Source organism: Mustela lutreola, chromosome 2 (assembly GCF_030435805.1).
Source record: "Mustela lutreola isolate mMusLut2 chromosome 2, mMusLut2.pri, whole genome shotgun sequence".
NCBI lineage: Eukaryota > Metazoa > Chordata > Mammalia > Carnivora > Mustelidae > Mustela > Mustela lutreola.
The window spans coordinates 55,651,559-55,665,352 of record NC_081291.1 but is presented as its reverse complement, the minus strand read 5'-3'; the positions used below and the strand labels follow the sequence as shown (position 1 = coordinate 55,665,352).

Below are 13,794 nucleotides of genomic sequence, written 5' to 3'. Positions count from 1 at the left end.
TCTAGGTTTTGCAGTCTGAGTTGGATGAGACATCAAAAAGAGGAGCCACTAAGCCAGACATCCCTGTCCCTTCCTTGTAGGAATGGATGGTGTCACTCACTTCAGTGTCACAAAAGGAATTTGGTGGCAGAGCCAGGCCTTGATTCAGGGCCACTTCACCTCTATTTAGGTCTGTCCTCCTGGCGCAATTGTTTGGCCTTCCAGGATTCTTTCGTGGAGCAGAGAGCAGGAGATGGGGGGAAGGAAGATGGCCTTGTTTAATAATAAAACCACAGGGTACTCGGTGTCCCATACCTTTGGAAGAGAGGGAGCTCTCTGAACTGTCAAATAGGCTGCCAAGCCAAGCCTGCCCGCCAGTAGCCCCCCTCCCCGCCCCCCGCCCTCACTTCATTTGGCCTCTTCTCCAGCTGAACTGGGAATTCAGAATTTAAGTGCCTTGTCAAAGGCATCCTATTGTTTCTCTGACCGTAAATGAATCCATTCATCACACTCCTCTTGGCCCTGCTTCCAGGGAGGCCTGTGATATTGAACACAGCAAACTCCTTCCAGGGTAACTGCTGTTTACTGGGAGTCATGGGCTCTCCCACCCCCCTTTCCTGATTCTTCATTGCCTTGAATAGGATCATCTCCCTGAGCTCGAGAAACTGTGTGGATTCTGTTGCTATCAGCAGAACCACAGTGGGTGACCTAGAGCACAGCCCTCCTCCTCTTCCCTCTGTCCCAGAATCCCGAGGTCCCCTCAGGTGGGACCACCCCAAACCTGCAGGCCCTGCTACTGGCATGCTTGACCCATATGCCACCAGTGACCACATCCTATCCTCCAACGCATTTCATCTTTGAAAGTCCCAAGAGGCTGGGTTCTAGGCCCAGTTCTTCTTGGTGTCCCTGCCAGGTCACTTCATCTCTCTGGGCTTCACTTGCCAGAAAGCTGCCAGCCCCAATTGGTTTGTTCTTTGTCCACATCACACCCCAGAACCATCCCAGTATTCATTTCATTTGGGTGTCATTTCCTCCATTGTCAGCATCTCCCAGATATCTTCCCACAACTGCTGATTCTCCCATCAAACTTCCCTCAAAGCCTTTTTTCCTATGCATGGACTCATCATACTTAAAACAAACTTTATTCACTGTGCTTAGCACTGTTCCCTTAGAAATACTCTGAGGTACTTATTTTTTTTTTTAAATATGAAAAAATGTACATTGCATAAAATTTCTCATTTTAACCAGCTTAAAGTGTGTAATTGAATAGCATGAACTATACTCATAATGCTGAGCAGCCATCTCCACAACCTAGTTCCAGGGCTTTTTCATCACCCTGAAAGCAAACCCCATGTTTGTTAAGCAGACGCTCCCCGTTTCCCCTCCCCTACAGTTCCTGGCGACCACTAACATGCTTTTTGCTTCTTTGCATTTACCTGTTCCAGATAGTTCGTATAAATGGGATCATGCAGCATGTGGCCTTTTGTATCTGGCTTCTTTCCCTCACCATTATGTCTTCAAGGTTCATCCACATTTTACTATACAACAGTGCCTCCTTTTTAAAATTGGGGTATATCCAATTGAGTGGCAGTCAATGCATTTACAGTGATGCTTCCATCACTTGTCTCAAGTTCCACAAACTTTTCATCACCCCAAAAGAAAACCCTAGGCCCATTCAGCCATCACTTTCTGTTTTCCCCTACCCTAGACCTAGCAACCACCAATATGTTTTTGTCTCTTTTGATTTGCCTCTTCTGGACATCTTAAAAATCCTACCATATGTGACCTTTTGTGTCTGGCTTCTTTCACTGAGCATAATGTTTTCAAGGGTCACACATTATGGCACAACTCACAATTTCCTTTTTGTGGCTGAATAATATTCTATATATGGATGTTCCACTTTCTTCTAATCCATTCATTTGTTTATGGACATTAGGTTTTCCCCACCATTGGGCTACTGTGAACACCTGTTTTTAATTCTTTTGGGTCTATACATAGGAGTGGAATTACTGGGTCATATAGTAGTTCTATGTTTAATTTATTTAAGGCCCTCCAAAATGTTTTCCCCAGTGGCTCTGTGCCACTGTGCTATATTCCCGCCTACAATCTGTAAGAGTTCCAGGTTCTCCACATTCTTGACTATACTTGATATTTTCAATTTTTAAATTCCAGCCACTCTAGTGGATGTAAAGTAATATCTCATTGTGGCTTTGAATGGTTTTCCTAATAACTAATGATTTCAAGCATCTTGGCATATCATCTTTGTAGAAATGTGTATTCAAGTCCTTCACCCATTTTTTTATTGTCCATTACTTATTGAGTTCCAAGGGTTGTTTATATATTATAGATACTAGATCCTTATCTGATAAATGATTTACAACTTTTTTCCCATCCTGTGGGGTGTTTTTTCATTCTCTTGATAGTATGAAATACTCTTTCATTCTCTTGAAGTATGGACATTCTTAATTTTTATGAAGTCCAATTTTTCTTTTCTTTTCCTTTCTTTTTTTGTTCATTCTGCTTTGGGTTTCATATCCAAGAAACTATCCTTATGCCTGTATTGTCTTCTAAGAGTTTAATGGTTTACAGGTCTTACGTTTAGGTCTTTGATCCATTTTCAGTTGATTTTTACATATGGTGTGAGATCAGGATCCAACTCCATCCTTTCTCAAGTGATATCCAGTTGTCCCATCTCTATTTCTTGAGGAGACTATTCTTTTGCCATTGAATGGTCTTGGCACCCTTGTTGAAGATCAGTCAATTGTTGATACATGAGTTTATTTTTGGACTCTCAGTTCTAGTCCATTGATCTGTATGTCAGTGCCACAGTGTTTTGATTATTGTAGCTTTGTAGTGAAGTGTTGAAATTAGGAAGTTTGACTCACCTTTTTCTTTTTTCAAGATTATTTTAGTTATTTGGGGTCCTGAGCAAGTCCATATGATTTTTAAAATCAAATTTCCTGTTTTTGTAAGAACAGATGAAATTTCTATATGAATTGTGTTGAATATCTATAGGTCACTGTGGGACATTTTGCCATGAACTGCCAATCCTTGAATACTAACAAAAAATTATGTGAAATGCTCTATGAACAGCTGCAAGAATAAAAAAGTGATGAATCAAAGGAAATAATGTCATTTACACTAGCATCCAAAAGCATAAAATACTTTGGAATAAATTTAACCAAGGAGGTATCAGACTTCTACATCAAAAACTATAAAATACTGTTGAAATATATTAAAGAAGACTGAGATAAATGGAAAGACATCCCATGTTCATGAGGGACAACTGGTTTATGTGTGTTGATTTTGTATCCTGCAACTTCCTTTGTGTGTTTCTAGGATTTATTTTTTACAAATGGACTATATCACTTGTAGATATACAATTGTTCATATACATCTCTTATGATGTGTGTGTTTTTTTTATTTCTGTAAAGTCAATAGTAAAGTCTCCACTTTATGATTTTAGGAATCTGAATTTTCCTTTTTCTCTAACTCAGTCTAATTAAAGGTTTCTCAATTTTTTTGATCTTTTCAAAGAATCAACTTTTGGTTTTGTTTGTTCTTCCCAGTGTTGTTCTTTTCTCTGTTCTATTTTTCTCTTTTCTAATCTTTATTATTTCCTCCCTTTGGCTAGTTTTAACTTCAGTTTTCTCTTCTTTTTCTAGTTCCGAAGGTGAAAATTATGGTTTTTGATTTGAGATCTTCTCTTTTAATGTGGGTATTTATAGCTATAAATTTCTTCCTGAGCTGCTTTCACATCATCCCATAATGCTGTTGACATATTACTCCTTTATTAAAAATTATAAATGAGAAATTATTTCAATACACAAAGACCAAACTACAACAGATTATTTCATAGGTTCAAGATTTTGAGACATTTTGGAAAGAGTTTTTTCTAAAGTATATCTTTTCCATGGCATGGCAACGTCATTCTTCTTTTAAATAGTTACTGGACAGGCATCAATTTTTACATCACCTATATTAAAAATTTGTATATATTTCACAAGTTGTAACTGAATCTACAAATTCTACCAAAACTACATTTTTGCAAAGATTCTCTGGGCACCTAATTGAAAGAATGAGTTTGATAATTTTTCAGTGAGATGACCTTTGTTATCAAAAACTGCTGGATTTGCAAATACTTTATCAAACACATCATGAAAACTGGTAGCTCCTAAAGCCCAATATATGGAAACTGATTTTGAATCTGAAATAATGATGCAGTAAAATTTATCCTTGTCCTTCCTTATAAAGTTCAAAAGTTCCACCATCCCTAGAATGAAAGATATTGATGTCCCTGCTTTTTTCACTTCATCTTCTCTTATACCGGCAACTTCCAAATACTTAAAAGATTCTGCCCTGAACCCTTTTTCATAAGAATTTTGTAGAAGATTTTTCTCTGGAGTGCACTGTACAATCCAGGTGTCACTATTGTCATCTATGATTGTATTGTCAAAACAAAAAATGAGCAGTTTTCATGGTTCCAAAAGCAAATTTGAGTTACCAGTATATTGTGTTCTTGTGGGGATGATTCTCTAAGCACTCAAAATGAAACCAACATAGTATTTCCAAGACAATTAGTTTTACTTCAGAATAGAGCTTATGTTAAACAGTCATGATAATCTTCAGCTTTAAATGTCAGCCAGCTTCTACGTACATTACTCCTACTCTGTATGCAGAGAACAAAGTCTTCTGGTTTGGAGCAAAGAAATGGAGATTTCCTAACTCCAGCATTATTACAGTGGAACACCTGATAGTCTGCCCTGAATGTAGGTGTGAGCACCTGGTTGGGGGTCATCCCCTGTGAAGAGCACGTTGGATGAGGATGGGAGCACGAGACTGGGCCAGATTCCCAGGGCTCCTCAGTGTCCCAGCCAAAATGTCAACTGCTGTCCTGGCCTCTGTGGCTGCTTCCTCAGACTCTGCCCTCTGACCTCATTCCCATGCCTTATTCCATAAGTTTTGATATATTGTATTTTTGTTTTCACACTTTCAGCTGTTTTCTAATTTCCCTTGTGATTACTTCTCTATCCATTTGCACCTGAGAATTTTCTAAATTTCCTTCTGCCATTGATTTCTAATTTCATTCTGTTGTCAGAGAAGGTACTTTCTATGATTCCAATCTTTTCAAATTTATTGAGACTTGTTTTGTGGCCTAACATGTTGTCTCTACCAGAGAATGGTTCTGTGGACTCAAAAAGAATATGTATTCTCTATTGTTGGGTGGAGTGTTCTGTTAGGTCTAGTTGGTTTATAGCAGTGTTCAAATTCTTTATTTTCTTTATTGATCTTCTGTGTAATTGTTCTATCCATGATTAAAAGTAAGGTAGTGAAGTTTCCCAACTTCTATTGTAGAACTATTTCTTTTTTTAACCCTGTAAGTTTTTGCTTCATATTTTTGGGGGCTCTGCTGTGTATATGTCTATAATTGTATCTTTTTGAGGTATTGACCTTTTTCTCAATGTGCAGTTTTCTTCTTTGTCTCTTAAAAAAATTTTAAAGTCTTTTGTCTCTGATATAACCACCTCTGCTGTCTTTTGGTTACTAGTTGGATGGAATATCTATTTTCCACCATCTGGCTTTCAACCTAGTTGTGTCTTTGTATCTAAAATAAGCTTCTTATAGACAGCATATATATATATTTAAGCATATATATGTATATATATTTAAATGGATTTTAAACATAATCCATTCTTTCAGTCTGCCTTTTTGTTGGAGAATTTAATCCATTTTTATTTAATGTAATTGCTGATTTGGAAGGGCTTGATTCTGTCATTTTACTATTCATTTTCTATATGTGATATCTTTTTGTTGTTGTTGTTCTTGTGTTCCTATACTATTACCTTCTTCTCTGTGTTGAACTGATTTAGTATGCCATTTTTATTCTCTCTCATTTTCTTTAGTTCATATCTTTTGGTTTTTTTTTTTTTTTTTAGTGTTTACTCTGGTATAATGGATTGAATAGTGTCTCCAAAATGTATGTTCATCTGGAGCTTCAGAATGTGATCATATTTGGAAGTAGGGTCTTTGCAGATATGATTAATTAAGATTAAGTCATATTGGCTTAGGGTGGAGCCAAATCCAATCAAGAGAAAACAGACACACAAAGAGGAAAGAAAGAGATGGGCCCTGTCAACACCTTGTTTTCAGACTTCAAACATCCAGAACTGTGAGAGAATAAATTTCTCTTGTTCAGGTTATCAAGTTTGTGGTTTGGATATTATGGAAATCTGAAGAAACTAATACATTTGATTATTATAGCTGACAACAAACTAGTTCATACTAATACCAATTTAGGCTTAATAGTACACAAAACTCTGCTGCTAAACAGCTCACCCTTCCTCCTTTATGTTGTTATCATAAATTACATCTTTATATATGAATGTGTGCCATTAACATAGATATACAATTAGTGTTTTGTATCTTTGTCTTTCAACTTAGCTGGGGTAAAAAGAGAAATTATAAACCAAAAATGCAATAATATTGGTTTTATATTTACTTTTATAGTTACCTTTACTGGTATTTTTTTTTTACTTGTATTGCTTTTAATTATTATCTAATATCCTTTCATGTCAGCCTAACATTTCCTATAGGGCAGATCTACCTATGGTGAACCGCCTCAACTTATGTTTATCTAGAAAGTCTTAATTTCTTCATTTTGTAGGATAGTTTTGCTCAATATAGAATTATTGGTTGATAGCTTTTTTTTTTTTTTTTTTTTTTTGGCTGTTTAAATATTTCATCCCAGTGCCTTCTGGCCTCCATGGTTTCTGATAAGAAATTGTCCATATCTTCATTAAGTATCCCACATACATGATGAATCTCTTTTCTCTTGCTGCTTTCAAGATTCTTTGTCTTTGTCTTTTGGCAGTTTGATAATAATGTGTCTCAGCATGGCTCTCTTTGCATTTATTCTCCTTCCAGTTTGTTAAGCTTATTGAGTGTGTACAGTCATGTCTTTCATCAAATTTCTGGCACTTTTAATCATTATTTCTTCCAAATATTCTTTCTTCCACTCTTCTCTCTCTCTCTTCTGTCCTTCTGAGATTCATGTTATGGATATGTTTGTATGCTTAATGGTCTGCTATGGATCTCTTAGGCTCCATTAACTCTTCTTCATTCTTTTTTCTTTGTGCTCCTCAGGCTGGTTAACTCTACTGATCCATCTTCAAGTTTACTGACACTTCTGCTCCAATATGCTGCTAAACCCATCTAGTGATTTTTTTTCATTCCAGTTATTGTACTATTCAGCTTTAGAATTTCCATTTGTTAATGTTTATGATTCCTATATGTTTATTTTTTCCCCCATTAGTGGGGAAGCATTTGAAAGCAGTTGAGCCCCGGTGCTAACCACTAAAATTCTTCTGGGGTACTATTGAAATTCCTGCCGTAGCTGTCCACACCATATTCCTTTAGGCTGAGACCTGTGCTTCTTGGGGTCACCTTAGTAGGAAATGAGCAAGGAGATGTTGCCTCCTCTCCTAGACCGATCATAAGGGGAGGCAGTTCTGACAACATTAGAAAGATACTTCATATTTCAGGTACAGGTTCTGCCACTTCACTGTTCTGTCATGTGGGATGATCATTTCTTTGCACCTTGGATTCCTCATCCTACAGATCCAACTTGCCCGATTTGTCTGAGACTTTCCTGGCTTTAGCACTGAAAGTCCCACATCCCAGGAGGCCCTACTCATCTGTGAAATGGAGATAATACTACCTACCATAGGGTGGTTGTGACGAATGGAAAGAAGATACAGGAAGGCACATGGGGCATGGTTTTGCTCCATAATTATTTAGTTGTTACTTATTCAAAGTGCAGGGAGGGTCTTTGAAGACTGAGAATGATGCACCAAATAACTATCATTTTGACATGAGATCTGGAGCACCTGAGAGCAGAACCTGGAGAGTTTTCTGTTCTCCTTGACTATCTGCCAGCTATCCCTCTGGAAACATCGCCATGTGTCAGATCCCCACGTGCTGCAAAGGAAGAACCATCACTTGCCTCTTTAATGATACACCTAGCTTCTTTCTGGCTCTGCTCAATGCTGAAGGACAGGGCTGTGTTCAGTACAACACGAAGGCCCGGTGAGTGGTTTGGGGGAATCCTGGCCCCATGGAAGTGTTTCTGGAGGTTACAGAGGAACACACTGAGGTGGTGGTCCACAGGAAAAGGAGGGGCCATCAGTGTCCAGAGGCCTGGGAAGGCCGTGAGGCAGGGCTAAATTGGGACCTGCATGGATATAGGTATGTTGAGGGCTGACCTTTGCTTGCTAGATCCATGTCATAGCAAAAGAGAAGTGCACCTTCCCAAGTCCTGCTCCACTTGTACCCCCAGAGCACTAAGGTCTGGATTGTTGGCTGGATTCATGGGAAGAATTAGTGGAGAAGAGTGTTTTATACCAGAAGTGAGTGAAGGAGAAGCCATGGGTACAACTTCCATGGGGGTTTTTAAGAGAGGCACATATTCTTGTCAGTCAAAAGTCAATGTCATAAGGAACTGTTTTCAGAAGGAATGACTTATTCTTCTGCTATAGATGTTCCCATTCCCATTTTGGTGCCTGAGATCTTATACACCCAGGCTTTTGGGCACATATCTCATTTCTTCTCTTTTGGGTTTGGCCTGAGCCTCTATTATCTCTCTCAAACCTGCCCTTTCTGACTGACATTCCTATAGCATCAACAGATGTGTCAACAGATGTGTCAACAGATGTGTCAACAGAGGTGTCAAACCATATTAGGCAGAGGAAATGAGGCTGCCCACTGGCCATCAGGGTTCTTCTAGTCTAGGACAGAGTCTCAGAGCCCTGCCTGCCTATAGTCTGTGGTGATGAGGCTTCCTTCAGGGGCTTGACATCAACTTCTCACTGCTATATTTCTTCTAGTTGCCCATACGTCTTGGTCTTGGATGAGGAAGGTGGGACTGCCAATGACTTCAAAGGCTACGTAGTTCACAAATGGAGCTGGACTTCTAAGACAGAGACTTTGCTTTCCCTGGAATATAAGGTGGGCATGGACAGCACAGGTGGGGGGGCTTCAGCAACCTTTTTTGGGCTTCCCATCATTTAGAGTCAGAGTGCTACCTGTAAGACAAATACCTTACCCTCAGGAGCTTTATAATCTCTTTCAAAGGTTCCTCAGTTGATGAGTAGTGGTTGGGAGCTGGCTGAGGTAAACTTTTCACCAGCCTACAGCAACTGTTGGTTGCTGTGCTGAATCTTTCTAGTAATATCTGTCCTATCTTGTTCTTATTGTTAATATTACTATATTTTGATGGTTTAAATACCCCTCACTTTATGAAGGAATCATTATAGTAGTGGATAGCTTTGTTTTTAATGCCTATACATGGAAATAAGAATAGTTAGTAATTCTATGTTGGTATGCCCAGTTTCTTTTATATCTTTACTATGTCACGAAATAAAAAACCTGCAAGTCAAAGGTGGCTGATGGACAAGTCTTTTTTTATTATTCATTTGATTGTTCAGACAGCCATTCATCAAAGATTAAATAATAAATTAATAAAATTTATTTTATTAAGTAAAATAAATTAGAGTGGAATTACTATTATTAAATAATAATGATAAATTTATTAATAAAGTAACTAAATGTGCTTGTTACTTATTTAAGGCAGAATTTCTCATCCTTGACAGAAATGACATTTTAGGATGGATAATTCTTTGCTATAACTATGCATTGTAGGATATTTATCAGCAGCCCACCAGATACCAGTAGTATTACCTCCCCAAGCTGTGACAGCTAAAAATATCCTCAGCCATTGTCAAATGTCTCTGGAGGGAGTATTTGCCCTTGATTGAGAATCACTGATCTAGAGGGTATAAAGATAAGTAAACCCTCCAAGGAACCCCAAAGTCCAGGAGATTAATAAGAATACAAGATAGATAAGAATAAGGGCAATGAGAGAGAGACAAATTCATAGGGTTGGGATTCAGAGAAAGATCACAGAACACAGAATATACTCAAGGTGGCTTGATATTAAGAGCCCCAGTGTAAGTGTTATGGATAGAAGTACTCTTGAAGTGTGTGGCAGGGCTCAGGTGCCCTACCCATGATCGTCTGTCTCATGCCCGTCTTGTTCATCCTCTGCATTGGCCACTGGATTTTCATCCTTATATCCTAATTCCTATAGATCAGACCTCTGCTCAGAAACATTCAATATCTTGAACATATCTCACCCTTCCTATCCCTTGACCTGAAATGTGCCCCCTCCTCTCTCTGTCAAACCAAATTTCCCCTCCTTCACAGCCCAGCTCATGCTTCTTCTCCATCATGGCACTGCAGTCCACATCCATTTCTCTTTTCTCACAGTACCCACATTCTGGGTTAGTCATATGATAATTAACCATGCTCTGTTTGCATATCAGAATCCTATGGAACCTTAAAAAATGAAGATCCCCAGGCACAGCCTCAGAGAGATTCTGATTCAGGTGGTCTGTTATAAGTGTTAGATTTCTGTAGTTTTCACAAGTATTTCTGATACTTGGCCATGTCAGAGATTGTCAGTCTAGGAGTGTATTGAGTTATTGTCTTAATATTAAGCTTTTTGTAGCTCTATGAAAAGTTTACAGTCCATGACAATTATAAATTGGTTGCAGACAGGCACCACATATTGTGTATCAGTGTGACTTAGTGGACAAAATGGAATGGGAGCCTGAGAAGCCTTGTGCCAGCTAGCCAGACTCTGGCTATGAAGCTTTGTGAAAATCACTAAGCTCCTTTGAGTTTGGGTGGTCTAATCAATGCAGAGTAGGTCTGCCTCACACTGCTTTTGTGGGAACTAAATAAAATAATGGCAGGGAAGTTGCTTTGACATCACTAAAGTGTTTTGGCAATATAGTTCAGTTCGTTGTTTTATCCCCTGGAGCTACATACAGAGAAAGGCACAATAGGGCTGGTGCAGTCAGGAGAGGCCAGGAAGACAAAGTGACCCTTGAGTTGCAACAGCAGCATGTGTGCATGTGATTCATGTGGATAGAAGGGGGAAGGGAAAGCATTCTGGGCAGAAGGAATAGCATCTTTAAAGGCTTAGAGTTAGGACTTAGTGTGGAAGCTTTAAAAGTCCACAGGTGGTGCTTGTGAAAAAAAAAGGGGGCAGAAGATGTATATGCTGTGGGGTGGAGGTGAGAGGTGTTGGATGTCAGGCTGAGGAAATTGCTTGCTGTTTTGTAGGCTGCAGCGGCCAGTTTGTTTTCACCCAGATATTAACATTTCCAGTGTTCTTCATTCCTCTCCGAAAAACCAAGTTTTTCTCCAGTATTCTTTCTCTTCAGTCTGAAGAAGTTCCTTTAGTCATTTCTTGAAGTACAGATCTGCTGACAACAAATTATGTTTGCTTTCATGTTAAAAATGTCTTTAGGAAAGGATATCTTTGCTGGGCATGGAATTCTGGGTTGACTGGTTTTTTCCCCTTCCTTCCAGCAATTTAAAGATACTTTTCTACTGTGTATGTCCTCCAAAGTTTACAATGAGAATTCTGTAGTTATTCAAATCATTGTTAATTTTTTTAGCTGCTTTCTAGATTTCCTCTTTAATCTGATTTTCTAAGTTTGACTACGGTGTATCTGGGTATGGTTGTCTTTGTTCTGTTTGGGATTTCTTGAGCTTCTTGAATTTGTAAATTTTTGTCCTTCACTGAATTTGGAAAGTCTTGTGTCATTGTTTTAGGGGAAAATGTGCTCAATCTCGCTCCTTTTCCCCTGAGACTCCAATTACATGTATTTTAGAGATTCTAATATTGTCCCAAAGGTCTCTGAGACTCTGTTAATTCATTCTTTCTTCTTTTTTAAAAAAATTTTTGAGAGAGAGAGAGAGAGAGAGAATACAGCCAGGGGGAGGTACAGAAGAAGAGAGAGAGAGAGAGAGAAAGAAAAACAAATTTTTTTTAAGGCTACCTTGTGTGGACGTTCAAGTTGACATTGCCTCTTAAAAAAAAAAAAATTATTTATTTAAGAGAGAGAGAGTAGGAGCAGTGGGGGGGATCTCAAGCAGACTCCCTGCTGAACATGGAGCCCATCACAGGGCTTGATCTGACGGTCCTGAGATCATGATCTGAGTGGAAATCAGGAGTCACTCCTTAACCTACCAAGCCACCCAGGCACCCCCAGAGAGAATCTTAAGCAGGCTCCATGCTCATTGTGGAACCCCATATGGGGCTTGATCTCACAACCCAAGATCATGACCTGGGCCAAAATCAAGGGTTGGATGCTTAACCAACTAAGCCACCCAGGCACTCCAACTCTGTTCTTTTGTTCTCAAATTGGATAATTTCTATGGATCTAAGTCTCAAGTGCACTGACTTTATTCTGATATCTTCATTCTGCTGTTATGCTAATCCTGTAGCTCTTTAAAATTTCATATATGTATTTCAAGTCTAGGATTTCCATTTAGTTTTTTCTTTATATTTTCTATTTTTTCTGCTTAGATTGTCTATTTTTTATTTATTACAAATATATTTTCCTTGGCTTCATTGAATACAGTTAAATTAGCTACTTTAAAGTTCTTTTCAATTTCAACATCTGGGACATACCACACATTTATCTGTTACCTTGAGAATAGCTCACACTTCACTGGTTCTTTACATGTTGAGTAATTTTAGATCATTGACATTGTGTATGTTGTCTGAGGATCTGTGGATTGTGGAGTCTGAATTTTGGTATATTTCTCTGAAAGGTGTTAACATTTTTGTTTTAGCAGACAGTGATCTTGGTCAGACTCACACCACAAACTCTGTTTTACCTGCAGGAGGCAAGAGTTCACATCTCAGTTCAGTTTTTCTGTTTCCCTATAAGTGAGCTGTATGGAGTCTTCCCTGCTTATGCATGATTCAGGGATTAGCCAGGGATATGGATGGTTTATTCATAGAATTTGGGCCTCTATTTCTTTGGCAACATCCCTTCTGGAATTTTATCCTTACTTTTCTGTGATTGTAGTTTCCACAGGTTCAGTCTTTCCCTGGGCCAGGAAGATAGTGGTGTTTTGGCCATGACTGTGGCTTGCCTTCAGGCTAAATCTATAAAGTAGAAATTCATTCCTATGTTGGCCCTTTCTTTTAAGTTTTGATTCTTCAAAATTTGCCCACTTTTGTTTATTCTTCAGAGTCTTTGGGATGTTGTTTTATTGTATTTGTGTCAAGTTCTGTGGTTGGGTCAACCTGGTAGGAACTGACTCAGCTATATTGGAAGTACAACCAGCTGGTTAGTTTCTAAGTTGAGGGCTGCCATGTTTGGATCAGCTGTGTGTAGAAAGTTGACTAGAAAGGGAAAAATCAGTGGATGGGCTAGTACAAAGACTAGTTATGGAGTTACTAGTCAGACCTGACATGATGAAGGGTAGCAGCAACATTTCTTAAAGGAACCATTTCAGTAGAAGGATTCAGTGGCATTCAAATATCAGCTGTAGGGGCTAAATAAGAGGAGAGAGGAGTATATATGACCACAATGGAGTATATGTCTGTGTGGAAAAAGAAGTTTCTGAGAGAGTCAGAAATCAATGTAGTTTTAGATGTGCTGATTGGGCTCAGTGGCTTCTGTGATATAATCCTCTCTTAGGGTGAGAGATTAGGGATGATGGATATATGTGATGAGTTGGCTCATGAATTCCCAAGAGATGAGTAGTGGATGAGCTTGTAGAGCACCCATATTTGGGGCATGGGGGAGAGGAAGAGAAACCGCCCAGGGAGTTGGCATAATAAAAAACAGTTGTACTGTGTTAAGCCCTCTGCATGTTTTATCCTATGAAATCTGCTCAGTGCCTTAGGAAAAAACTTGTGTTACAGCCCCCAGGTTCAGAAAAGCTAACCAA

At 38.8% G+C, this 13,794-nt stretch overlaps 1 protein-coding gene and 1 pseudogene across 3 annotated transcripts in view; one reads left to right on the top strand and one right to left on the bottom strand.

The window, feature by feature from the left end:
- Positions 1-13,794, top strand: part of C2H3orf20 (chromosome 2 C3orf20 homolog) — an 87,894-nt gene that overhangs the window by 30,146 nt on the left and 43,954 nt on the right. For 2 of the 3 annotated variants that reach the window (XM_059161835.1, XM_059161836.1), the window contains 2 exons: positions 7,915-8,064; positions 8,862-8,982. In XM_059161835.1, coding sequence (XP_059017818.1) covers positions 7,915-8,064; positions 8,862-8,982 — 271 coding nt within the window. The remainder of the gene's footprint in view (positions 1-7,914; positions 8,065-8,861; positions 8,983-13,794) is intronic. The other variant, XM_059161837.1, reaches the window with a different exon arrangement.
- On the bottom strand, positions 3,762-4,454 carry LOC131826028 (pyridoxal phosphate phosphatase PHOSPHO2-like; annotated as a pseudogene).